This window comes from Peromyscus californicus, unplaced genomic scaffold (assembly GCF_007827085.1).
Source record: "Peromyscus californicus insignis strain IS unplaced genomic scaffold, ASM782708v3 Scaffold_14__1_contigs__length_90479793_seg_2, whole genome shotgun sequence".
NCBI classification, from domain to species: domain Eukaryota; kingdom Metazoa; phylum Chordata; class Mammalia; order Rodentia; family Cricetidae; genus Peromyscus; species Peromyscus californicus.
In genome coordinates this window covers 22,328,671-22,353,114 of record NW_026294436.1, presented here as the reverse complement: position 1 = coordinate 22,353,114, position 24,444 = coordinate 22,328,671, and the positions used below count along the sequence as shown (strand labels likewise).

The 24,444-nt window shown below is 49.9% G+C and overlaps 1 protein-coding gene across 5 annotated transcripts in view; it reads left to right on the top strand.

The window, feature by feature from the left end:
- Nav1 (neuron navigator 1) overlaps window positions 1–24,444 on the top strand; it is a 263,326-nt gene that overhangs the window by 68,707 nt on the left and 170,175 nt on the right. For 4 of the 5 annotated variants that reach the window (XM_052737052.1, XM_052737051.1, XM_052737050.1 and 1 more), the window contains exons 2-3: window positions 12,980–13,719; window positions 18,384–18,487. In XM_052737052.1, the coding sequence (XP_052593012.1) occupies window positions 13,013–13,719; window positions 18,384–18,487 (811 nt within the window). In that variant the 5' untranslated portion in view covers window positions 12,980–13,012. Of the gene's footprint in view, window positions 1–12,979; window positions 13,720–17,831; window positions 17,956–18,383; window positions 18,488–24,444 lie in introns of those variants that run through there. The other variant, XM_052737053.1, reaches the window with a different exon arrangement.

Below are 24,444 nucleotides of genomic sequence, written 5' to 3'. Positions count from 1 at the left end.
AGTTCTTGCTGGAAGAGCAGCGAGTCCTCTTGTTCTTAACCAGTGAGCTGTCTCTCCTGCTCTAATAATAATCATTTTAAAGTTCTTCCCATGTGTTCCTGTGCTTGGTCTGTTTCATCTTTACAGTTCGGTGATATTCGTTATTCTTGTTTTCCAGAAGCAAGCAAAGCTTAAGAGAGGCTAAGCAACTTTTCAAACGCCGCACACCTTTAGATAGAGTCAGTTTCTTCACACACCCTTAAGAAAAAAAAAGATATGAGAAGTTAACATTGTCATTCAGTGTGGGGTGAGTGTAGGGGGGTGGCCATCTGCCTGACTTGTGTCTGGTCCAAGCTTGGAAATGCCAGCGATGGAGACTCTCCTCTCTGATTGTCAGGTAGCCTGCTCAAACCCTCTATCAGCCCTCCCAAGTGGAGAGCATGCTGTTCCAAAACCTTGTGCCCACCCTTCCAGAGTACTGAGGCCCAGGGTATTACAGGCAAAAAACAAAACAAAACAACAAATAAAAAACAGCCCCCCACCCCGCCCCGCCCCGCCACAGGAAAGCAGCTTGGACGTTTGGGCTGGAAGCCTTTAAAGTATTCCAGAATTCTGGAGAGCTCTCCCCTGCCTTACCATCAAGGAACCTTCCCCTCCCCTGGCCCAGCCCTGTGCCTTAACCTTTGCTGAATGATACACCTCCATCTGCCCAGCTGGAAAACTCATCTATGGAGAAATGCTGGAAGCCTTGTGTTGGGGGAGAAAAATCCTGGTAAAGTGAATGTGAGAAAGACTGAGTTGACAAGTCCTAAAGAGACCTGTCATCTGGCTGGCTGCCTAGGTCTCTGCTCTCTCTCTCTCTCTTGATCGAGCTCCCCACCCCCAAGGCTCCACACAGCTGCTCCTCCCCAGCCCAGCAGCCCAGCCTGGGTCAGGACACCGGTACCTAAGCTATCACTTAAGGAACCAGACCTCCAGCAACTGGTTCTCAGGACCTAGACATCTGTGTCTGGTGGCTTCGAACTCTAAACTTTATAATCTTCATTACTGGAGTCAAACACAGTGGTAGGATGTTTGGCATTGGAGGATGTGAAGCAGGAACATTCTGGATACCAGGAAAGTGCCTGGGAAGAGGGGAGGAGGAGAAGAGGGGAAGGAGGGGAACAGGGGGAGGAGGGGGAGGAGGGAGAGGAGGGAAAGAAGGGGAGCAGGGGGAGGAGGGAGGCTTCTCTGCCCCACTGTATAGTCGTAGGAAGTTGTGGACGGCGGGCTTCATACTTCCCAGGCCCAGCCCAACTTCCCCAAGAGGCATTTATAACAGACCTCCAGCCCCCTGTGATTTGTGGGACAGTTTTAAATCATTGATTTTCATTAGCACTAAATCATTCCTCTTGGCTAATTGAAAAGCAACCAACGATGCAGCTTTGAGTGGAGCCATTGGATGGAGCAAGCTGTGCCAGATACGCTGACAGCAGAAGTCTGTAGCCAGCCAGGAAGTTCTGAGGCCCCTCCCCGAAGTCAAACTCCAGCTCTGTTTCTGAGGCCAGGAACTCGAAGAAGCATGCTCTTAGAATGAGGAACTAGAAAGTGCATTCCGTTTTTTAACTAGAGGGGTAGAGGTTAGACACATAGAAGAACTTCTAGCCTAGGGGAATGGGGTGACTGGTTCTGAGATCTACGAGGAAAGTAGTGACTGTTTCTTCTGTGTGGTGTTTGAGATCTCAGCGTGCCCTGTCTTTGGCAGCCTGGGTGTCGATGGAACAGCTCATGGTCAGGGAACAGTTAGGGAATGCTGCTTGGGGTAGTAGGTAACGGGCATGCCAAATCTGGGCTTTGCTGCATTCAGAAGCCTCTGTTGGGGATCAGCAGGGCTGGGCTATAGCCTGGTGATTTACTCAGAGTCGTGTTGGGAGCACCTGAGGTTACCTCGGGAGACCCATCTTTCCTCTGTAAGCACATGTCATCATCTGGCCAGAAAGGAAGCCATGCCAGTCTGAAGGATTAGGGAATTCCTAAGAGCTGGCAGAAGCCTGGGACTCCGAAGGGACATGGAAAGGAAATGGTGGATCCCACTGCCTTTGAACAATCCTAATCCCCATTCTGAGCCAGGAGCCAGCCAGGCGGGCGCTGGGGTACAGAGCCCACACTGCTCCCTTGCCAGATTGTAGCCATTCCCTCTGCTTTCTGCCAATCCTCTGCCCACTCAATGATACTCACTAGCTGCCCACCCTTGTCTTCTCTCCACACTGCCTAGGGCGAGCCCCTTTTCTGCCAAGGACTTGGCAGCTGAATGGGTAGGGGATGCCCCCAATGTCTCTGTTCTCAGAGACTGGCAGAGGTTAGAGGCAAATGTCTCTTGAGGCTCTGTCTTCAACCCTGAGGGCCTCTTCACAATTCCAGATCTGAGAAAGATGGAGGTCTAACATGGACAGGAGCCTGAGGGGTCACCCCAGGCTCTGCAGTCACTTCACACTGTGACTCAGGACAAGCTCCTTCCTTGCAGGCCGAGGATGCCTCTTTGCCTGTATATCCTGCCCCAGGTACCACACATGTACTGTACCAGGTCCTAACTCCGTTCTCCAGGGAGCGCCTGGTGCATGCTTGCAGGATGTGGAAGGGCAGCAAGGGACAGTGTAGTGGTGAGGGCGCTGGGAGACGAGGTAAAATGCTTGTCGCGCAAACAGAATGACCTGAGTTCAGTTCCCAGTATATTTATGTAAAAAGCTAGGGACATGGTGGCATGTGCTTATAAATCCGTCACTGGAGAGGTAGAGATAGGAGGGTCCTTGGAGCCTAGCTGAATTGGCAAGCACTGGGTCCTAAGGAGAGACCTTGTCCCAAAAAACAAACAAACAAGGTTAGACTGGATCATTTGTAAACAAGTTAAAAAATAAATTTAAAAAATGATGTGTTTAAGAATGTGTAAGGGTGAACATGTATGTATGTTTGTGTGTGTGTGTGTGTGTGTGTGTGTGTGTGTGTGTGTGAGAGAGAGAGAGAGAGAGAGAGAGAGAGAGAGAGAGAGAGAGAGAGAGAGAGACAGCATGTGACTGTGTGTATTTGTGTGTGTGGGTGTGGTTTGCCTGTGTGTATCTGGTCGGAGTATGAGTGTGTATATCTGGGGGATAAGGGTGCATATCTTTGTGTGTTTAGGTATGGGCACACTATGGAACATCAGAAATATGCTGATCATGAGACATCTGAGATCAAAGTATTAGCAGATTCACTGTCTGGTAAGGGCCTGCCTCTCCTCACAGGGTCTTCTGAGCCTTCTCATGACAGGACAACACCCTTGAAGCCACTTTGAAGAGGGCACTAATCCCATCTATAAGGACTCTGCCTTGATTTAGTCACCTCCCAAGGGCCTGGCCTTTGAATGCTATACCTTGGACAGTCATCTCAGCGTGTGAATTTGGGGAAAACAGAACCATTCAAGCCATGGAAGTATGTGTCTTCCAAAAAAAAAAATGTATTTTTATTTTCTATGTATGAATGTTTTGCTTGTATGTATGTTTGTGTACCACGTGCATAGCTGATGCCCTCAGAGGCCAGATGGGTGCTTCAGATCCCCTGGAACTGGAGTTACAGACATTTGTGACCCACCAAGGGAGTGCTGGGAATAATGGGAGCTGGGAATAGAACCCACATCCTCTGGGAGAGCAGCCGGTGCTTTCAACCACTGAGCCACCTCTCCAGCCCACTTTGGAGAACATTGACTTTATTATTTTTAAATTATGTGAAAATGTGTATGTCTGTATGGGGGTATGTGCACTTGAATGCACATGCCCACTGAGTCCAGAAGACGGCATCAGATCCTCCAGAGCTGGAGCTCCAGGCAGTTGTGAACTGCTTGGTGTAGATGTTGGGTCCTCTCAAAGTTGTGTGTAAGTGTTTGAGAAGGTTGGAGGGATGTCAGATCCCCTGGAATTAGAGTTATAGGTTGTTGTCAGCTGCCTGATGTGGATGCTGGGAATCAAACTCAGGCTGTCTTCAAGAACTTGTGCATGCTCTTAACCACTGACCCATCTCTCCTGCTTGAGCAGTATGCTTTTAACTGCTGAGTCTTCTTGCCAACCCCGTGCCATGGTTTTGGTTTTTTTTGTTGTTGTTTTGTTTTGTTTTTGGTTTTTTTGTTTTGTTTTGGTTTGGTTTGGTTTTTCGAGACAGGGTTTCTCTGTGTGGCTTTGCGCCTTTCCTGGAACTCGCTCTGTAGACCAGGCTGGCCTCGAACTCACAGAGATCCGCCTGGCTCTGCCTCCCGAGTGCTGGGATTAAAGGCGTGCGCCACCCCCCGCCCTGCCTGTGCCTCGGTTTTAAACATATGAAAACTCAGCTTGCTGCCTGGCTTTGGGTATCCACTCCACTCCACTCCTACATAAATCAGTTGACCCAGAGATCAGTGGAAATGAAGTTTAGGTTAGAAACGAAACGTTCTGTTTAGTATACTGCAAAGCATATCCTGCTTTGACTGCAGTGGCTGACTTGGATGCTAATGGCAGAGAGGGGATCAACGCTGTGCTGGGGACATGCCTCACTAACAAGCAGCACACACAGTGGAAGACCTTCCTCTCATAACTCCCCTGTCTGTACATCTAGTATTATAAGCCTAGTGCTCATTGTTAGGGCCCAATAAGTACCCTGCTCTGGACTGCCTCTAGACCTCAGGCAGGAAGCACCAGTGCCCATATGTGCATGGCAGTGTGTGGGAAAGAGGAAGATGAGGATGTGGCAAGTTCGGGTGCTCCTGGCTCCGGATCTGCTTTTAGCTGCCACTCTGTACTATGTGGAATGCTCCAGGCCAACAATGGATGTATAATTTTCCTCCATCTCTCTTTTTCTCTTCTCTCTCTTCTTCCTTCCTTTATTCTCCTCCACTTTCTCTTTTTTTTTATTTCAACATAATACATCCATCCTCTTCATACTGCAGTTAGGGTGTCCGACCTTGTGGACCAGGCATCTTAACTGCTTCCCCAAAAAGCTGCGGCGGCCCCTTTAACAGGCTGCTGCGGGAGGAGCTGTCCTATCAGCACCACGACCAGACCCCGCCCACCCTGCCGTGACTGCGGGCTTCTGCTCAAGGGCAGATGGGGCAGAGGGGAGCCGACCCAGAACTCGCAATCTGGAGAGTTCTCCAGCCTCATAATGGACCACCTTCCTCCCCAAACACCCAGCCCAGGCTCTGCAGAATGCAAGGAGCTGGCGCGCAGGCTCTCGCCACCTTCTCAGCTAGAGTAAAATATTTATAGACCCAAAATACTTCTTGGCTCTGGGATTTGCAGAGCATTAAGCCAGTTAGTTGGCATTTGTCCTGACAGGGCCTGGGGCCTGACTGAATAGAGTCTGAAGAGATGCGATGGGGGCTGGAAAGGCTGGTTCCAGCTATAGGGTGGGAAGTTGCAGGGGGCTAGCCACAAACCTAAGTGTCATCTAGGCTCCTCCATCTGTAAGCTGTGCCAGCCTGAGCAAGATCCTTAACCTCCCTGGCTTTTGTAGTCTGCGCCTCTGAGTAAGGATGACGATGACACCAATTGCAAGGACAATTGCAAGTTATTGCAGGCAGAATTGGTTAGAATGGTGTCAGGCATGCGGCCCGGAAAGGCGACTAAAAGGAGTTTGGTTTAAAAATAAAATAGAAGGGGCTAGGGAGACGGCTCACGAGTTAAAAGCACTTCCTGATCTTGTAAAGGACTCATGCCAGGCGGCTCACAACTGCTTGTAACTCCAGCTCCAGTGAATCCTCTGTCCTCTGTAGGCACCTGCGCTTACACACACACACACACACACACACACACACACACACACACACACAATTTTTAAAATTAAATAAATCTTTAAATATGTGTTTGTGGCACCGGGGTGAGTGGGTGAGAGCAGGCAGTTGGAGTGTAGACAAAAAGGGGGTAGGGTGGGTTGATCAAGCTGCAAGTTTTTTGATGAGGGTGCTGTACAGCATGCTGGGGTCCTGGGGCTGCTCCACCTGAAGCCATCAGCCTCTTGACTCACCTGCAAAACATCAAACATCAGGCAGTCCCGTTTGTCATCTGAATTCAGTTCCTTTCCTCCTCAGAGGAGGGACAGATGTTCCCTCTAATGATTTCTGCCACTGCTATGTGCCTGTCACCAGGCTGAGTGTCTTATTTTATTCCTTCATTTAATCTTTCTGAAAGCCCATGGACAGATTTTGGAGGTGAGAGAGAGAGCTCCAGGCTTAGAAAACTTGATGTGTCTAAAGCCACATAGTAAGAAGTCGGGGGCCTTCCAGACTGGCCTCCCGCTTACCATGACACGACACATTTCCAACCATTCAGTCTCCTCCCACTTCCTCTGGTGGACAGTTGGGTGACATCATATCCAGTGTGGCTGTAACGAGTCTTTTTCTGACCTGCCAGCTAGCTCCCAAATAATGACATGAAAACTTATTAATTATGAAAGCTCAGCCTTAGCTTAGGCTTGTCCCACTAGCTTTTATAACTTAAATTAACCTGCTTTTATTAATCTACATTTTATTATGTAACTTTTTACCTTTCTTTCATTCTGTATGTCTGACTCCCTCTATGTCTCATTGGCATCTCCTACACACCTTGATTATCTCCTCCTATTTCTCTCTTTGCCTGGAAGTCCCACCTATACCTCCTGCCTAGCTTTTGGCCATTCAGCTCTTTGTTAAATCAGTCACAGCAACACGTCTTCACACAGTGTACAAATATCCTCCAACAGGCGGGCAGTGTTTGTTCTGCTGCAGATTTCTAACAGGAGAGTCTCGGCCTCCATTCCTGGGATCTCCAGCATAAATCAGACATGGAGCCTGATGCCCGTAATGCCAGTGTTTGGGAAGTGGAAGCAGGAAAGTCAGAAGTTCAAGGTCATCCTTGGCTACACAGTGAGTTCCAAGTCAGCCTAGGATACATAAAACCCTGTTTCAAAGAGATAAACAAATACTGATGATGATAATAAAATGAGAGAGAGAGATAAAAAGAGAGAGAGTTGCCTTTGAGGTCCAAACAATTATTTGTTGAGGGCTAGACAAGGCATGATTCTAAGCATTTTGTATTTAACTAACTTATTTATTGAAACTGTGCTAGTAGGTAGGCGCTGGTCTTGGTCTCATTTTGTAGAATGAAAAACTCAAATTCTAGAACTTGCCAGGGGTCACACCATAAGCAAATGCAGAGCTAGGCTTTGGGTCCAGAAGTTTATTCTTCATTGTAGCACTCAATCTCTTTGAAGAATATTGTCTGAATGGTGGAGCTGATGGATAGACCCATGGGTGTGAGAAACCCTACATCACATCACCATTTCCAAGACTGAACTGCCAGCCCTGTTGCTGCCTCTTCCTTGAAGCCTCACTAGATATCACATCCTTAACAGACCATGATGTCTCCATGGTGCTTCTTGTCTCTTCTAGTACTCACTGTACAGGCTGTTTCTCAGTCCTTGAGATCAGAACCTGGGTCTCTGCCATCTTGATTTCCATAGCACCTGGCAAAGCATGTAGCAGATGGAAGGTACCCAGCTAGGGTGTGTGGTTGTTGAACAGAGAGGATGCCAAGAGTACTTTTGAAAGTGGGATGCTATTTGTAACAGAGAGTACCAACTCCCTAATGTAACTGAGCGAGCACTGGGATTCCCAGAATGAGGGAACTAAGGAACTCCTGGGACCTTCTTCTTCACTGAGGCCAAATGAAGTATCAGGTCAGAGTGCTTAATGATTTGGTGGGCTCTCTCTCTCTCTCTCTCTCTCTCTCTCTCTCTCTCTCTCTCTCTCTCTCTCTCTCTCTCTCTTTTGAGCTGGATCCCTTGCTTCCCCTTCCAGCTCCATCCTTAGCCTTCTTCTGCCCTTGACCCTCCTCAGATGCACTGTGAAAGTGTCATGAAGGCTGATGGTACTTGTAGCCAAGCTCTTTGGCTTGAACAGAGTCAAACATCTCCCCAGTATTACCTTATTCTGCATGTTCAGGACTCAGAACAATGAGGAGTGAGGGCAGAGCAGGAGCAAAATGAGCCCCAGAACAAGGATGGAGTCTTGAAATCATTTGGCTTACTAAGAATGTCGTAGGTACCACAGCCAGCAGCATCTGACTGTGGCCCAGGAGAAAATACCTGGACAGAGGTCTATGTATGACCTTAGGAGCCACCAGTGTCCATGTCTTAGCTCAGAGGCCCCCGCCTATGTGTCTTCCCTCACCCCCTACCCTTCCTACAACCTTTCTCCTAAGCTGTTTCAGTCAGTATTCACTAAAGAACAGAACTAATTAAAAAAAAAGAACTGATAGAATGAATATATACATACATTCATTCATTAATATATTCATATTATTCATTCAATATGTATGTATGTATGTGTATATATGTGTATGGGGTTTATTAGAGTGGCTTACAGGCTGTGGTCCAGATAGTCCAACAATGGGTATCTCCTGACAGAAATCCTATAGTTTTTCAGTTCATGAGACCGGATGTCTTTACAGACCCAACCTGATGTTGGAGTCCTAGAGGATTCCTAGAGAGCTGCTGGGCTTCAGTCTACATTGGAATCCCAAAGAAGTAGGTTAGGTTCTAACAGCAGCAAAGGTACGCCCCAGCAACAGGGTAGATGAACTTGCTGGCAAGAGTAAAGGCAAGCAGGCAAAAAGCAACGGCCTCCTTCTTCTATGTCCTTTTATGTGTCCAGATTTAGGGTGGGTCTTCCCATCTTAAATGATCCAATCAACAAAATCCCTGATGGTGATGCCTAGCTTCTTGGGTTTAAGTTGATTCCAGATGTAGTCAAACTGACAACCAAGATTAGCTATCACATAAGCTTCTACCCTAGCCCATGTGTATCATCAGCCACCAACCGGGCATATTAGATCTCTGGCAGGGCTGGATCACATCTGCCATCTCTCCCCCTCTTTGTGCCCCTGTCTCATTCTTACCCCAACCACCCGAGACAGACAGAGTGAGGGGAGCAGAGAACGAATAAGACATGAGGAATGCTGGGAGAAGAAGAGCTCCCCACCCGGTGCTGCCTATCACCGATTTTCTTCTGCTTTGGTTTCCAACCTGTGGACTAAATCTGCCTCCCCAGCTCCATCTCTGAGAGACTCAGAAGAGCCATCACAGCAAGGAGAGAGTCCACTATAGCATAAGGGGTGTTGGGACTGAGACTGGGTACCGCTGCTGACGAATGCAGTCTGCAGACCCACAGAGCTCACTCCATGTCCAGTGCGTCTTGGCACAGCTCACACAGCCACACCATCATCCTCCTGTCTGGTAAAAGGGGGATAGTAAAACTTGCCTTCTCAGATTGTTGTGAGGGTTAGAAATAATGTCTCACTTAGAGAGACAGTTTCCCAGGTACACAGGGAACAGCTTGGTATGGGCAGGTGTGTGCGCTGGGCATCCTTTGAGTTCCTCTCCCAGAGGCTGGGTACCTGGAGATGCTCACTTAGAAAAAAAAAACTAGCGACGCCCCTACATGACCCCTCTGCCACAGGCTAGAATAATTTGCTGTCTGGGGAGTGATCCTCCTTTACCCTAAGGCTGGTGTGGTTCTCCCAGGCTCCACCTGGGACAATGGCTGTCACCTCCTAAGCAGCATCCTGCTTCCAATCTCCTAGAGGGCTACCTTCTGAGGAGAAAGGGCAAGCAAGGTCCCAGTTGCAATGGACAGGCAGGTGGGGCGGGGCCCCAGCGACCTACCAATGCAGTTTTAAAAGTCCTTCCCATCATGCTTTTTAAAAAATGATGATCTGGTGAAAGCAGCACCGTTGTGGGTGTACTCCATTAGCAAGGGAGCTAGAAGCAGCCTTGGCCTTCAGACAGTGAGAGCTGGAGAGCCAGGCAGCCCTCGCCAGAGGGCGTGGGGACATCTGAGGCAAGAAAGTCCATTCTAGGCCCTGCAGAGCTAGGAGCTGGAGGTCCCTGGCAGATAAGGTAGGTGGACTCCTATGGGTCTTTGAGTCAGGGTGCAACACCCTGGAGACACTGGATCAGTCAGACTGAACCAAGATGCAATTTCTAGATGCTCTTAAAGATGTCGTTTCCAGGGGGGTGATCTGAGGGGCCTAACTGGGTTTGGTCCCCATGTTGGATTTGCATTACGATTAAGGATGGGAGCAAACCTAGGCCATGTAGCAACTTACCAATGGGGCTAGAACACATGCTAAAATCTTGAGCATGGGTGGGACAGATGAGTTGTCTAAAGCCTTTGCTGCAAGGGGGCCTTTGTTGCAAGGGGGCCTGCTGGTCAGCTCAACTGCTCAGAGTCCAGCACAGCTCAGTGTTCTAGGCCAAGGTCAGTCCCTTGAGCCCACATAAACCTCATAGCCAGTGTTCAGTACCCTATAACTGATGCACATAGCTGACCACTAAAGGGTGGGTGGCTGGGTGGAAGGATGACAGGCTAAATCCACTCTCAACCCCACTGAGGCTGTAGGCTACAAAGCAGGGTGCTCTCTTCTTGTTGAAGGACTCAGGCTCTGTGCCTCAGTTTATCCTGCCTGCGTTCTTCAGGCGTGGAGAGGTTTCGTAGTTTCCCAGCTGCTAGCAGGTACAGGCAGTACTCGCTGGAATTCCTCTCAGATACCTTTGTGAGAGAACTTCTTGGTCCTCTCATGCCGGGACTGAAACAGAGCAGGATGCTCTGCTTGGGAGACTAAGTAGGCAAATGGCGACTCACTCCCTCAGTCTGACCAGGTAGGTGGGCAAGGAGGGCACAGCAGGGGAAGTGAGAGTCAGCTGAGCCTTGGGTGTGGTCCTCCAGGTAACGGTACCGGAAGGGCAAAAGAGAGCCCCTTGTGGTCCCTGAGTGCACATAGCTTTCTTTGCTAGCCATCTCTAATGGAGCAGGTGGCGCGGCTCTTAGGTCATCCAGGAATGCCATCAGCCACTGAAGTATGAACTGGAGCAAAGTGGAGAGCGAGTGTCCGTCTTCTCTTTCCTGTCATCTGTCGGAATATCGAGCCTGTATGCTCCCACAGCCTTCAAGCTGCTTCTGCAGAGCCACCCCCACCGGCACATCTACCTTGACTTCTCACAGACCAGCCCACAGCTGGTCCCAGGCAGCAGGTCAAAGGTCAGGGAGAGGTTGCCCATCGCATAAACATCGCCGGCCCTGCTGCTGCTGGCTTCTTTCGGCACAAAAGCGGCTGTCCTGGTGGTTTCAGGTGGACTGCCCAAGCTTTGGGAGTTTGGTTCACTGTCCACAATGCCCCTGTCTCCTTGTCACACAGCGGTGACAATTTATCCTGCAAACAGCAACTTGAGTATTTTCAGTGTATATAAATCTGGGTTCCTATCTTTAATCATTTTCCTAGGACAATTTTCTAGACGTGCTATTGTTCCTACAATGGGATAAAAGGCCTGGTGCTCTTACCAACAGTCCATGTTATAGTTTTCAATAAGAGTAAACTAGATACCAGCAAATGAGAACCTGTTTATTTTGCATTTTTAATTTTTTGAATGGAAGCCCAGCATGGTAGCTCACATCTTTAGTCCCAAACACTTGGGAGTCTGAGGCACAGGGATCCCTGTGAGATAGAAGCCAGTCGGCTCTGCTAACTGGGTTCCCGGCCAGGCAGGGCTACAAAGTTGCAAATGGAATGTTTTTTCTTTGTTTTGGATGACCCCATGATGATTTTGTGAGGGTTTTGTTTGTTTGTTTGTTTTTAATTGTTTGTCCTTTATTCTGTGGAGTATTTGCTGTCTAGTACTGACGTGGTGGAGGCCCTGTCTTTAGAGGCAACAACTCCTTGCTTTCCATCCTTGTAGCAGGTATTTCTTTGGTTTTTTTGAATGTCTGCAAAGGGTTGCTTTTTTAAAATCCATGTAGAGACTTTAACTTTTATGTATTCAAATTCTATTGGCATTTCCTCTGTTATTTCTTGTTTTGTTTGTTTGTCTGTCTGCCTGCTTTGTTTGTTTTTGTTTTTTCAAGACAGGGTTTCTCTGTGTAACAGTCTTGGTTGTCCTGGAACTCACTTTGTAGACCAGGCTGGCCCCGAACTCAGATCTGCCTGCCTCTGTCTCCCAAGTTCTGGGATTAAAGGTGTGCGCTACTGCCTCCAGGTTTCTTTATTATTTCTGCCTTTGATGTGGTTCTTAGAAAGTTTTTATTCCCATAACAACATCATGGACGTGTTCATGTCTATATTCTGTACATTCTTATATTTTGATTTTTAAAGACTTGACTCTTAAATTGATCCAAATTTGACTACATGTGTCTTTGCAAACAGCTACAAATTCTCTTTGAATCGAGAATAATTACTTCACTCATTAACATGGCAGAGCTGGGGAGAGAGAGACAGAGACAGAGAGACAAAGAGAGAAAGAGAGAGATCTGGAAGAGAGGTGGGATAATTAACGGATCAAGGTGGAGGAGAAGGGATGATACCGTTGACTGAAGGTACTTGGGGCAGCTGCTTTGACCTTCAGGTGAGACACTCAGTTTCTGAGGCTACATGACGGGGGAGGAAGTGGCAGAGACCAGTTTCACAAAGGCAGGATGCAGGAGGGGAATGAGCAGAGAGGACTCTGGGCCGGGTGCTCACATCCCCCATGGTTGTGGGGTTGGGAAAAGCAAGGAGGACCAGAAGAGAGGTCATCAACTAAGAGGGTAAGAGAGTGGGAGGAGCCTGGGCCTCATGGAGACAGGTTCAGTAACTACAGTTTCTGGATTGGAAGAACTGTGGTCTACATGTCATTGGGTCCAATGGCAATGTAGAAGAATATTGCATTTCCCTCCAGAGGTATCTAAAGGACCTGAGGTACCATGAAAGGTCTGATCCAGTAGCAACTGTGAGGTGAGTCCGTCTCCATCGCTGGAGAGGAGCAGAGTCAAGAAAAGTTAAACAGCTCATGTGTAAAGCATGTTCTCAACACCTTTTCACACCTAGACTTACATATTTGCCCAGAGTCAGGCAGGACGCCCATGGCTGTCTGTCAATGCCAGCACCATCCTTATGCACCAGGGACAGACACTTGAGACTTTACCTGACATTCTCCTTTTCTCCCGTCTCTGCAGGATCCTAGTGTGGCCCTACCCCTGTCGCTGACCATGAATGGGATGGCCAACGTGAATTCTGCCAGCCGCCCGCACTATGCCTCCTCCATCCCGGTGCCTCGAGCTTCCTCACAGACCAGGATTCACACTCCGGGCGCTTCTCCTCAGCTTCGGCCTCGTCAGGCTGACTTGGCCCTGAGCCCCCAGCGAGCTGCCTCCCCAAGTCGGCGCAAGGCTGCAGTCTCTTCTAGAAACTCCTCCCCGAAGGCCTACAGAGGAAGAGGCACCCCAAGGGCTGCAGGGCCAGCCAGGGAGCCGGCTGAGAGTGTAGAAAGCCTCCCCAGCTCCCCCTGGAGCAGCCCCAGGATAACCCCCAAAAGAGCCCTCTCCAGTCAGGCGGAATCCAGAAGAGCTGGGGAGACACAAAGCACCCCGCGGAAGAAGACCCAGGACGGAATCTCAGTTCGCCAGACCAGGGGAAGGAGCCCACCGGGGACAAGCTGTCATGGAGAAACTCAAATTCCTGGGCCTCCTGAAGGTCGGATGCTTCCTAGCTCCCAGGGAAAAGATCAGAGAGACAAAAACTACAAACCCCCTAGGTCTCTGGAGCTTGATGAAGGGGCAGCTCCAGGGACTCCCTCTCCAGTCTGCAGCCCTGTGCAGAGCCTGAAGCCCTCTCATACTCCAGGGACCATTAGCTTTTCCTCCGCCCATCAGCAGAGCCAGCCAATCACAGCCACGGTGGCCCCCTTTCAGTACAGGTGAGTTGGGAAGTGGGCGGGCAGACAGAGAAAGAAGGCCAATGGTCCTGGGACCAAGGGGCAATCTCACTGAAAAGACTACAGGGTTAAAAACCGGGCGGTGGTGGTGCACGCCTTTAATCCCAGCACTCGGGAGGCAGAGCCAGGCAGATCTCTGTGAGTTCGAGGCCAGCCTGGTCTCCAAAGTGAGTTCCAGGAAAGGCGCAAAGCTACACAGAGAAACCCTGTCTCGAAAAACAAAAAACAAAAAACAAAAAAGCCCTAGGAAAGGGGATGGCTAGAAACTTGGGCGTGTAAGACAGGACTATAATCTTAAATTCTCTGTTTTTTTTTTTTTTCCTCAACCCTGGGACCTTGACAACAGAGACTCATGAGGGTGTCCCTAAACTGGCCCATTCCACACTCTCTTGGAAATGATGAAACTGTATGAGGGTATGAAAGATGCTTGAGCACCCGATACACGGGCAGCAGGGTCAGCGATGCTTTAGACTTGCCAAATTTGTGTGGGCCGTTTGCCACCACGGTGCTGTCTTGAGTCCCGGAGTCTTCAGTAGCTTGAGCAAGGCCTTAACTGCTTCTCTGTGGTGTTCTCATAGCACTTTTGTGTCTGTCTGTCCATCCCTCTCTCTCTCTCACCTGCTTGTTTACATCGCTTGTCACACGGCCTTATGCCTGTTTACGTGCACGGTGTATTGGCAGTCGGTAATACTTCTTAAATGGCTAGGTAGACGCTGTTGTCGTTGGCAGTATGGTCAACATGCCAGCCTCTCCAGCTTTCAGACATGGCAAGTTAAGTGCGTGGAATAACATCGAGCCAACTAGGCTTTTTAAGTAAAAATAACTCTTTACTAACATGACCATATTAAGTAAACTAAATTTTAATTACTAATCATTATGTAGGTTAGAAATGCCCAAATGTAAGTTAGACCCTTTCTTGACTATACTCACTTCCTGAATTTCCCCTACTCCCACGCTAAGATGGGAAGTAGCTGTCAATTTGCATCTTGGGGTATATAAAAGCGTATTCTGCATCAACCCCTGGGTGCTGGGGGACCTCTGAGACTTCAGAGCAGCTGAAAGCCGGAGCCCTAGGCATATCATCCTTCACTAGCAGTCAACTCACAAGTATGTAGATCTCTAAACAATTGTGTGCGACCTTCTATCACAGTACTAGGTGTTGGGATCTGGGACAAGGAAATTAATATCCACTATATTCTGCCTGTGGTCAGGCCTCATTTGCAGTGCCGCATTCAGTGATGAGCACCACGTTTTAAAAGGACATTGGCACACCAAAACGCCTTTAGAAAAGGACTGACACCTTACCGAGGAGTCCCGCAGAGGTGTCTGAAGAATGGGTGGGGGAAATGAAGAAGTTAGCTTGCTTTGGAAGGAGAAGGTGTAGAAGGTCTGTGAGCTGTTCTCAAATATGGGAAAGGCTGTCGTGCTGTAAGATGAATTAGTTTGCTTGGAACAGCTCCAAAAAGCTGACTCAGTGTCATGGTGGCTAGGAGTTAGCTCGAGACAGATTCGAGGCTGGCTGGGAAGAACTTTCCAACAGCGAGAAGGGCTGACGAACTGACTGTAAGGCAGGGAGTTTTATTTACCGCGGGATCCCAGCAGATTCACAGCCCAGGAATTCTTACCCGGGCGAGCCCTTTTGCTGACTATACCTACCAGCTCAATGCACAGATGTCCCTCTTTCAGGGGCAGGTCACATCTGTCCCTTTCCTTTCTCCTCTGAGATTCTGAAGCTAAAGCTGAACCGAGAAGCGTAGACACAGGGAAGCTGTTCCTTTTTTTGTTTCTCGTTTGCTGGGGGTCGAACCCACAGCCACCCGCATGCTAGGCAAGGGCTCTGCTACTGAGCCACACTCCGGCCCCAGCCCTCTTTTGAATGGCCTTTTCCCTAACAGCTCAACACCTCCCTGGTGCCTGTGACTTTCTTTTCCTACCTGACTCCCTTCATTTCGAATTCATTCTTTGGGAAAAAGTGTCAAGGTATTAAATACTCTCAGATTTTATATTATCCACCCTACAAGTCCCCTGGTATATTTACAGTCTGGCATTTTTCAAAGAGGTCAGGCTATTTCCCTCTGAACATTTTAACGCAACTTAAATAGAGCAGTGTTTCCAGCACTCAGCAAACACTGACTGCTTGTTTGCATTTTAAACAGAAGTGGAATTGTTACACCTCTCCGGGAAGGGTGTCCTTACCACCCATCCTTAGACCTTGCGCTTCCCAGGCCCTCAGTTGTGGTTGGAGGATGGGTCACAGCAGGAGTAAGATTTGGATGGAGGATACCCCGGCATGCTGTAGGCAGATGGGCTGGATCTCCACACACCCTGCACGGGCCGAGAGCTGCTGCCATGGACCAGCTCCGCCAAGAGCTTGGCTAGGCCACTCAACTAAGCTCTATAGCCAAGGAGGTGCCATCTGTTCCCTAGAATCCATAGACATCCTGTTTTCGTGGAAATCTGTTCTCCACTCCCAATATACCTTGGGCTTCTGTAAAGCCTCAGGTGAATGCAGAAGCAGAGGTTAATGGGTTTCCTCCTCCTCGTCATCTCCAGCCTGGCCTGGGAAACAAAGCCGTTACCCATCTTTCCCTTTGCCCCAGCCTCCCAGCCATATCTTTTCAAAATCTGGGTGCGGTCTTCCCATGACACTTATCTGCCTGCCACCTCTCACCTCCTCTTGATGCCCCTCCTTCTTGGGCCCCAGAAGGCAGAATGTCCCTCCGGCTGTCTTCCAGTTTCTGGTCTCACACATCCAATTCCGTTACAGCTTCCTCCTTACTCCCAGTACGTTTCTGTAAAAAGCCGCAGCATCTGCATCATAACCATACCTCTCCCCACCTACCACTGTCCTTCCCTGACAGTGCACACCTTCAATCCTCAGGCAAGACTTTAGTTAAGAAGGAATAGGCGGCGGCTGGCGGTGGTGGCGCATGCCTTTAATCCCAGCGCTTGGGAGGCGGAACGGTTGGTTAAAGGTGTCAGGAGTGTAGGGTCACTGAGGTCACCATTTCGGTTTTCCTCTTCTCTGGTTCAGCCTCCCACTGATTTCTGGCCTACGTTGTCCTGTCCTCTCAGGCTGAAAAGCCCTGGCATATATAGGGAAGTGGAGGCAGGTATAGACACGTGTGCAGAGCCAACTAAGAGCAGAGAGGCAAAGGCCACCTTCCTTCATGCTCCTGGGTTTGGGGTTCCTGGCACATACAGACGAGTCGTTCTTACCTGCCCTTGTAACGCAGTGATGCCGTAGACTTGTGACGGCATGCCATCGTTGCTGCAAAGCTGACATAGCACCTATCCAAGACAGACACTGCTCAGCTCTCTACAGATGACGCTATCCAACGAAACCTCTACTACGTTATATAGAATTCCCTCACCTCAGTAGAATGTTCTACTATTTTCACGGCACTATGCTGCCTGTCCATACTAATTTTTTTTCCAAGCAAACAACTGTCTCATTTCCCCCTGTCCCCTTGACTGTTGTACACTGGACTAAGATGAGTGCCCCCTGTTATGTCAAGCACCCCCCAGAGGCCAGCAGCACCAGATCTCCTGCTCTCTCAGTTTCCTCCACCCTGCCTTGTGACCAGCACCCATCTGAGGCCTGGCAGGCGCACCATACCTCAGCGCTGCCCAGATGGCTTGGAGAGAGGCAGTGATAGCCACAAGCCCCCTGCGGCAGACCCAGTAGGCAACTTCAGCCTGGCCCTTCAGAGGTCATCCCTCCCGGGCCTGATGAAAACCGGGCCCAGAGAGGGGAAGATGTTTGCTTGGGTCACACAGTGAGCCCATGGCAGAGCTGGATTCAGAGTCCCAGACGTAGAGGTACTGGAAAAAGTGAAACCCTAAGAAGACAAACACAGCGCGGCACTAGAGACTCCCAGGGTCCCCTGGCCCAGCCTGTCAATTTCCCCTCTTGTCTGCACAGCCCTCCCTTCCCCCTCCTGCCAAGCTGCCAAAGGGTCCATTTAGCTGGCGACATTGGGCGGGGATCTGGGGGTAGGCGGGACTGCTCTGAGCCCAGGGTAATTGCATGTAAGGAGAGCTCCCACAGCCTTTGTTCCTGGAGCAATTCTATGGTTGGGGCTGTGTTCTGAGGTCTGTGCACTGGGTAGCCAGTGCCCAGAGACCTCACCCTTCCTGTTGGCACCATGGATCTATCAGGAGTCACTGTGGCTCAGGCGGAGCCTACCCCTCCTCTTCTGACCTAGTGTGCTTGAGGTGAGCGATTCTAGAGAGGCCAAATGCCCTCTGAGTGCCAGGAGTCCAGTGGCTTCAGCGTCAGAGACAGCCCTTCCCTGCGGGTATGCGCTCTGCTGAGCCAACATGAGCATCCTAAGGACAAGAATCACAGCAGGCCAGAGGAACCCGTGCCTGAGATTCTGGGGGTATCTTTCTGCTCTGTGAATGATGTATGCTGCTGGGCAGCAAAGGGCAACAGATGTTGAACATGCTGGTGCCCCTGGGGACTCCTTCCTGGTCCAGCTCTGCTGCTTCCTGGAGTGTCTGCATGTACACACGTCCCCAGGAGAGGCTGGCCCAGAGAGCTCAGGGCATTGTAGAAAAGAGGACCCAAGCTCAAAAAGGGTTTGCCTAGCCCACAGAGGGGCTTTGAAGCCATGAGTTACCTTTCCTTCTTGGCCCCACAGGTTGCAGACAGACCAGGAGCCTGGCCCCATTCCTCAGGAAAGCTGGGCCCTTGATGGATACACCAGCCCCCCTAGCAGGACTGAGGAAAGCTTCTCCTGCATGGGTAAGTACTCTGGGGAAGACTTTCTACACCGGAGCCACTGCCCGGACTCTCCTTGTCTCCGAGGGATGGATGTGGCCTGGGCCTAGGGACCTTCTTCTTTTCTGTTGTTTTGTGACAGGGCCTCACTAAAGAGTCCAAGCTGGCCTCAAACCTCTTATATTCTCCAGTGACGGGATTATAGATGGTGCCACCACATCCATCTTGGGTCTATCTCTTTTTTTTAAAAAAGTTTATTTTTTTGAGGCGTGGTCCTACTATGTAGCCCAGGCTGGACTGTGTAGACTAGGTTAGCCATCAAGTCAGCCCTAAATTTTTCAAAAATTAGGGGTGTGTGTGGGTGTGTGTGTGTGTGTGTGTGTGTGTGTGTGTGTGTGTGTGGGTGGGTGTGTGTACAGGTGTCAGGGCACATGTGGAGGTCAGAGGACAACTTGTGAGAACCGGCCCTCTCCTTCCATCCTATGGGTTCCAGGGTTGATCTCAGGTCATCAGCCCTGATAACGAGTGCCTTCACCTGCTGAGCCCCGTCTCCCTGGCCCTGCAGTCTGTCTCTTGACAGTGAGTTGCTGACCTGTGAACTGCCCTGACAATTTCCTCCACGCTTGCCTCAACTCAGGGTAAAAGCTGTCACGTCCAAGAGGGCTTCAGGGTCAGGCTAGGAAGGGTGGCCATGGGGGAGGGGTCAGCATCACGTTTGTCCAGGGCTCAGATTGTGAGACCACAATAGAAAGGTGACAGGCTGGGAGAGTGACAGCCAGGTCGTGGTGAAGCCCAGGTCCAACATGAAGGTGCTGGGAGCCTGGGTGGCGGTCCATAGCCACCTGCCGGGCTGCCTGACACGTGCTTCGCTCCCAGGAACGCTCTTAATAACAAGTCACTCCCACGCATGTGCCCTTCCCTGTGTCACCCTGTAATCACGGTGTCACCCACAGCACATACACTGCTAACAAACACAAAGCCCTGAGACTGACCGAGAAGACCCTTGAATTCAAATTCAGTAACATGCCTCTTCCAAGTACACCCTCGGGTGTTCAGCGTCCCTGGATGAGTGCGTGATGAACGAATAACCAGGTGCCTTGTGACCCACTGGCTAGGACCCCAGAGAGTCAGATTCTAAAATCCCCCATAGCTTTTAGGTTTGTGTGTTGATTGATCTCCTGGCAATATTAAAAAATAAAAATAAACCGCAGGATTCAGCAACGTGTGCGCCAAACTGCACGTGACAGCACATTGCAGGAAACAAGGTCTCTTTGTCAGTTTCCTGGGCCAGAGGAAATTGGCTCCAGCAAAGCAATAAACTTGATTTTGTTTGTGGTACTGAGGATTAAACCTAGGGGCCTGTGCATGCCGGACCAATGCTATACCACACACTGCCGGTCCGTTGCGAACTTGCTTTTAGAAGACTCAAGCCTGTCCAGAAGGTTGTGCTCCACTGGGCACAAATGTGAGATTAGCTCCCAGCCGGGCCTTGACTTCATTCGGCAGTGATAGCATGCCACTGTGTCCTCTCTGTTCCCTGCTGGGCAGGTGGGAAGGTGAACTGGCCCTTTGGAGCTGTCTCTAGAGAGCTCCACAGCAGTGTGATCTTGGAGAGATTGCCGAACCGTCACACTCACTTCATACAGCAGGCCTTGCAGAGAATGGTCCTAGGGCAGGGCCTGGGCATTTAAAGGATAACCATCTCCTCCCACAACAAATACACATGCAGTGGAAGCGGAGGAGGGCAGGGGACAGAAGTAAACTGAATTTCACAGGCACTGACAAAGCATCAGAATAGAATGTGGTAACCAGGAAACTATGTGCAGCTCTATTTTTACATTTGCAGTTTTTGTTAGCGTAATGGCTTCCTTATGTGTGCACCACATTGTTAGGCTAATGATCTCCATCCACCTAGCCAAGCGCTCCTTACTAATTGTGACCCCGTGAGCTGGGAAGAGGACTTTTGCTTTTCCTGCCTGCTGCAGGCTGAACCTAGGAAGCCCTTTGACTTGTTAGCTTGAAGACCACCCTCACCAGTCAGATCTGAAAATGTCCTCTAGATCCCAGGTGAGGGGATCGGTGTGTGGGTAGGTAGGCAAAGGGCCTTGAACTCTAAAGGTGGGCTTCACACAGAACAATGGGCAGCACCAGCCTCCCCCAAGATACCTAGGGAAGGGGATCAAGGTTCATGATGCTGCCTGTGCTGTGGTCCTCGCTGGTTGTCATGGTGACAGACACGTCTTTGCTGAGGATCCGCTGAGCTCTTTGATGGGTTAGATGAGGAGAGATTTAGGATATACCTTCTCTGTGAGGGACCCAGTGCTTTACTGAGCTTGGAGAAGATGGGGTAGAGAGAAAGGGAGGAAACCACAAAGTTTCCACTCTGCTTTGCCCTTTTACTTCTGAACTCACTCTGGACATGTCGTGAGTCACTCACTGTGTGTGCTCCACTCAGTCAGCAAGTCCCCGTGAGCATTTGCTTTGTGCCAAACAAACACTGCTGGCACTGCTGCGGAGGAGGAGGGGGACTTTGATCTGCTTTCCAGGAGCACACAGTGTAGGGGTTCACTCTGCAAACTCTTTCGGAGCATCTGGTGGTGTCCCTGAAGTCCCCCCAGTGTCCTGCCCGTACCTGTTGACAAAGCAGTTGACTGGCTGTATCAGGCATGCATCATGCGTAAAACATGCTGCAGCAGGCCCTACGTCATGTGGGACAATGAGCTCATTGCCACTTCCTCTTCCTGTTGTTGTTGTTGTGGCTCTTCTTCTTCTTCTTCTTCTTCTTCTTCTTCTTCTTCTTCTTCTTCTTCTTCTTCTTTCTTCTTTTCTTCTTCTTCTTCTTCTTCGTCTTCATCTTCTTCCTCCTTCCCCCTTCCTTCCTTCCTTCCTTCTTTTCTTTTTTTCTTTTCTTTTTCTTGGGGGGGTCGTTTATTGAGACAGGGCTTCTCTGTGTAGTCCTGACTATCCTGGAACTCACTCTGTAGACCAGGCTGGCCTCGAACTCACAGAGATCCTCCTACCTCTGTCTCCTGAACGCTGGGATGAAAGACATGCATCACCACCTCCAAGCTATTTCCTGGTTATTGATCATATTATTTTAATACCAATATGTGGGAGATAGGGGACTTTTCTTTAAGCTCAGATATTGCCCCTGCCTGTTGGTGAATTCACTGTGTTTGATGAGCGAGGAATCCGGAGTGAGCAGTCTGTGGCTCGTGCCTCCCCTGTGAGCCAGGTTTCCCCTCCCAGCTGAGCAGAAGCCACCAGTCTTTCTCTGCTCTTCTCATAGGCATGGGGGAGGTGCAGGGTCCTAGAAGGGGTAGAGAAGGAGAATGCCAAAGAGTTCTCTGCCTTGTACCACTCTGCCTGGAATAGAGTCCAAGCGAGCTCTCTTTATAATCTTTATAGAGCAGGAAGAAATGTTCCCATAATGTCTTGCCACCATGCTGGGGTGTTGGGGATGGCCTTCATATGTGCCAAAGACTGTCCACAGCCAGCTGTTCCATCTGCTTTTGCCCTGGGGGCAAAAGTGTAAGCCTCCAGTCCACAGGTGCTTATTTGCCTTCCCTGACTATCCCAGGGTCCACCTGGCTCTTCCGGGGACAACTTGGCTTTGGGCCCATCTGCTCACACTCAGCACTGGCTCTCTCTGCAAGGCCGTCATCAGATCTTAATTTGAACAGGCAAGGAAAGCAGGGCTCACTCTGCCACATGCCCACATGTGTGAGGCTGTGTCCAGGACCAGAAAGGGTCGCCTTGAGGTTTACATGGATTCCTCAATTACTTCCACTTTGTGGCGTGTTTGAATGAGTGCTAAGTGGACACACACTGAAGGGAGCTTCTCTCTCGTAGAAACACGTGTCACTGGGGAACCAGCCAGAGACTCCACTCTGCCTCCTTCTCATCTGAGGGTTGATAAAAACATAGACCAGGAGGGGGCTATGCAGTTGGCTTCCCTTGGTGAGTGGACTCTGTCTTAAAGCCACAAGTCCACTGTGGATTGGGGTATAGGGTGCTCATTCTAAGAAAAGTGGTCTATCTCATGTGACTTAGTCTGGGGCAAGAGTGAGGTATGAGCGCTGTGCCCTCTGGGAGAGCGTGAAGAGAGTGTTCTCAGCTCATTGCTGCAGCACGGAGGCGAGAGCAAACACCCAAGAACACAGTGAGGGAAAGCTCCAACAGACCTTTAGTTTCCTCGACCTTGGCCTCATTTTCCCTGAGGAGGGATCACCCTTATGCTCACGATTGATGGCGAGTCAGCAGATGGACTGAAACCAGCACCAGTGCCTCCCAATTTCCAAAATGCTAACACAGCCAAACGATAAAGATGGCCACCGTTTATTAAAGCCTACTATGTGTAAGCACATACTAGGTGCTTCTTATACGAAGTCCGTTGTGAACGCAGTGTGGCTCTTCAACAATGGTCTCACTCTTGTTAGAAAGGAAACACCTGAGGCCCTGAGAGGCTCTGACACCTGTCTGAAGACTCGCAGCTCCAGGCCGTGTCAGGATTTGGACCCTGCTTGTCTGTAGGTCACACGCCCTTCTCTCATCCCCTGGCCTTTCTGTCTGCCACCAGGACTCACTGTGGTGACTGTACACCGTCCAAGCTCAGCCCAGTTGCCGTAGACCCCCGCCAAGTGGCAGGGAAGAAAATGGGGTCATGAGCCCCACACCTTGTCGCCATCTCCCTCCATCCTAGCAGGCCCCAGGATGTCACTCCAGGCACTGCTGTCACTCCAGACCCATGTCATTTCATGCTGAGTTCACACCGCTGTGTTCCCTGTCCTCTGGGGACTTCCGGGCCAGGATAAGCCTGATGTCCCAGCCATCCGTGGAAAGAGACATGCACACAATTGACCAGAAAATAGAGCAAGTACAGAGTGGATGATAGTCGTTGTGCTCCAGGGCTGTGTCCCTAATGGGGCAGAGGAGGCTGCAGTGTGGGCAGAGCTCAGAAGACCCTTTTTACATAAACACCACAGCCATCTGGGACCAATAGGCTTCCAGGAGTTGGGGTGGGAGGGCATAACACTTGTAGCAGCCGCTGACACTGTGGCTTTCTGTAAACCAGGCATTGCTGTAAGCATATTTAATCCTTCCAACAACTGCACGAGAGCTGGAGCCTGGCTCCACAGCTGGCCCCTCGGCTCCCCGCTCTCTGGTTGCACGGTGAAGACAGTCTCTCTGAGCCTCTGTTACCTTGGCTGTAACTGGGGATAATAAAGATACCTTTTGCAGCTGTAATTACAGCTCACACCTGCAATTTCAGGGCTTTGGTGGTCGAGGCAGGAAGATCGGGAGTTCAAGGTCATCCTTGCCTCCAGCATGAGTTCAAGACCAGCAGGGGCTATGTGAGACCATATGTCTTAAAATAGTATTAAATAAATGAATGAACAAATAAATAAACCTTCCCCTAGAGGTTTGTGGGAATTAAGTGCTTCAGTATAGGAAAAATACATAGGAGAGAGCCTGATGCACACTAATTATTTAATATGTGCCCAGTATTGTTTGTTATCAAGTGAAATGCTGTCCTCATCACCCCACCTTACAGATGGGAAAACTGTGGTACAGAGCAGTTAAATGATTCGCCCAACTTGGTCCATTCAGGATTTGAACTCAGGCAGTCTTTGGTGGGCAAACCCTTAGCCGTATACGCTATGACCTTAGGGAAGAAGAAGAAGGTATGTGGAGTCCAGAGAGGGGGCAGTGCCTGAGGGGGAAGCAGTGAGATGGCCGATGTGAAGAGGCTAGAGAAGGGAGGTCATCTGAGGTATCCTGCCAGAGGGGACTGAAATAGAAAGAGAAGGATCTGGATTCCACTGCCTTGGAGGGGGAGCGGGGATCGAGAAGACTGAGTGACTCCTCCTGACAGCATTTGGCTGGCAATGAGATTTATCTCCAGAGTAAATTGAACCCAGTAGGAACGATTTTAGCAAATAATCAAGAACTGCAGAGGCTGGGCAGCCTGAAGTCCCCTT